Source organism: Nicotiana attenuata, unplaced genomic scaffold (assembly GCF_001879085.1).
Source record: "Nicotiana attenuata strain UT unplaced genomic scaffold, NIATTr2, whole genome shotgun sequence".
NCBI lineage: Eukaryota > Viridiplantae > Streptophyta > Magnoliopsida > Solanales > Solanaceae > Nicotiana > Nicotiana attenuata.
Window position 1 is genome coordinate 91903 of NW_017674090.1, and position 807 is coordinate 92709.

General features: G+C 35.2%; 1 protein-coding gene across 1 annotated transcript; it reads left to right on the forward strand.

Annotated features, from left to right (window-relative positions):
- The first annotated feature begins 124 nt into the window (after positions 1 to 124).
- LOC109217988 (E3 ubiquitin-protein ligase ATL23-like) lies at positions 125 to 523 on the forward strand. Its single transcript, XM_019382297.1, has one exon. The coding sequence runs from the start codon at positions 125 to 127 to the stop codon at positions 521 to 523; it is 399 nt and encodes a 132-aa protein (XP_019237842.1).
- Positions 524 to 807: the final 284 nt, after the last annotated feature.

Sequence of the window (807 nt, forward strand, 5' to 3'; positions counted from 1 at the left end):
TATATATATATGGGGGTGTGCCAACACTTCACACTATTTAAGTCTCTCTCTTTTTCCTCTTTCTCCACAACTGCCCAATATCAGCCTTCTACTACTCACTTGAATTTAATCGCATTATTAAACAATGCTTCTTACAGTGTTTCTTGCACTTTTTCTTCCCTGTGTTGGTATGAGCGTTGTTTTTCTTGTCTACATCTGTTTAGTTTGGTATGCAGCAACTTACCACCACTCTAGTACCCATCAAGATCAACCTGTGAAGCCCACAAAAGAAAATGGTCTTTCAGCTGAACAACTGGATAAACTCCCCAAAATCACAGGCAAAGACTTAGTTTTAAGCAATGATTGTGCAGTATGTTTGGAGAATATTGAAAGTGAACAATTTGTGAGATTGGTTCCTGGTTGTAATCATGGATTCCACCTTGAATGTGCTGATATGTGGCTTTTAAAACACCCCTTTTGCCCTGTTTGCAGAAGCAAACTTAAGTTAGAGCTTTTCAATGATTCTGAATGCAACCCCTGCTGAAAAAAAGTTTTTTTTTTGTGTGTATTTCTTTTTTGTTCTTTTGTTTTATTGTTTTATTAGGTTAGGTGATGAAGGGTGTCAGACCAGTGAACAGATGGTAGAGTTTTCACAAAGATGAATAGTTTGTCTACATCCACTGTCTATAAATCTTGATTATTATTGAATCTTCTACTTATTACAGTAGTAGTAAATTTTTTCTCTTTTTGCTTCTTCTGTTATTCTTATTGAGATTATAAGTTTACTAGAGTGGTTATTTCAAGTTGTTGTCACCAATATTAGATGCG

What these genes read in the sequence shown, in the direction of transcription:
- LOC109217988 (XM_019382297.1), top strand. Translation starts at nt 125, where the DNA reads ATGCTTCTTACAGTGTTTCTTGCACTTTTTCTTCCCTGTGTTGGTATG.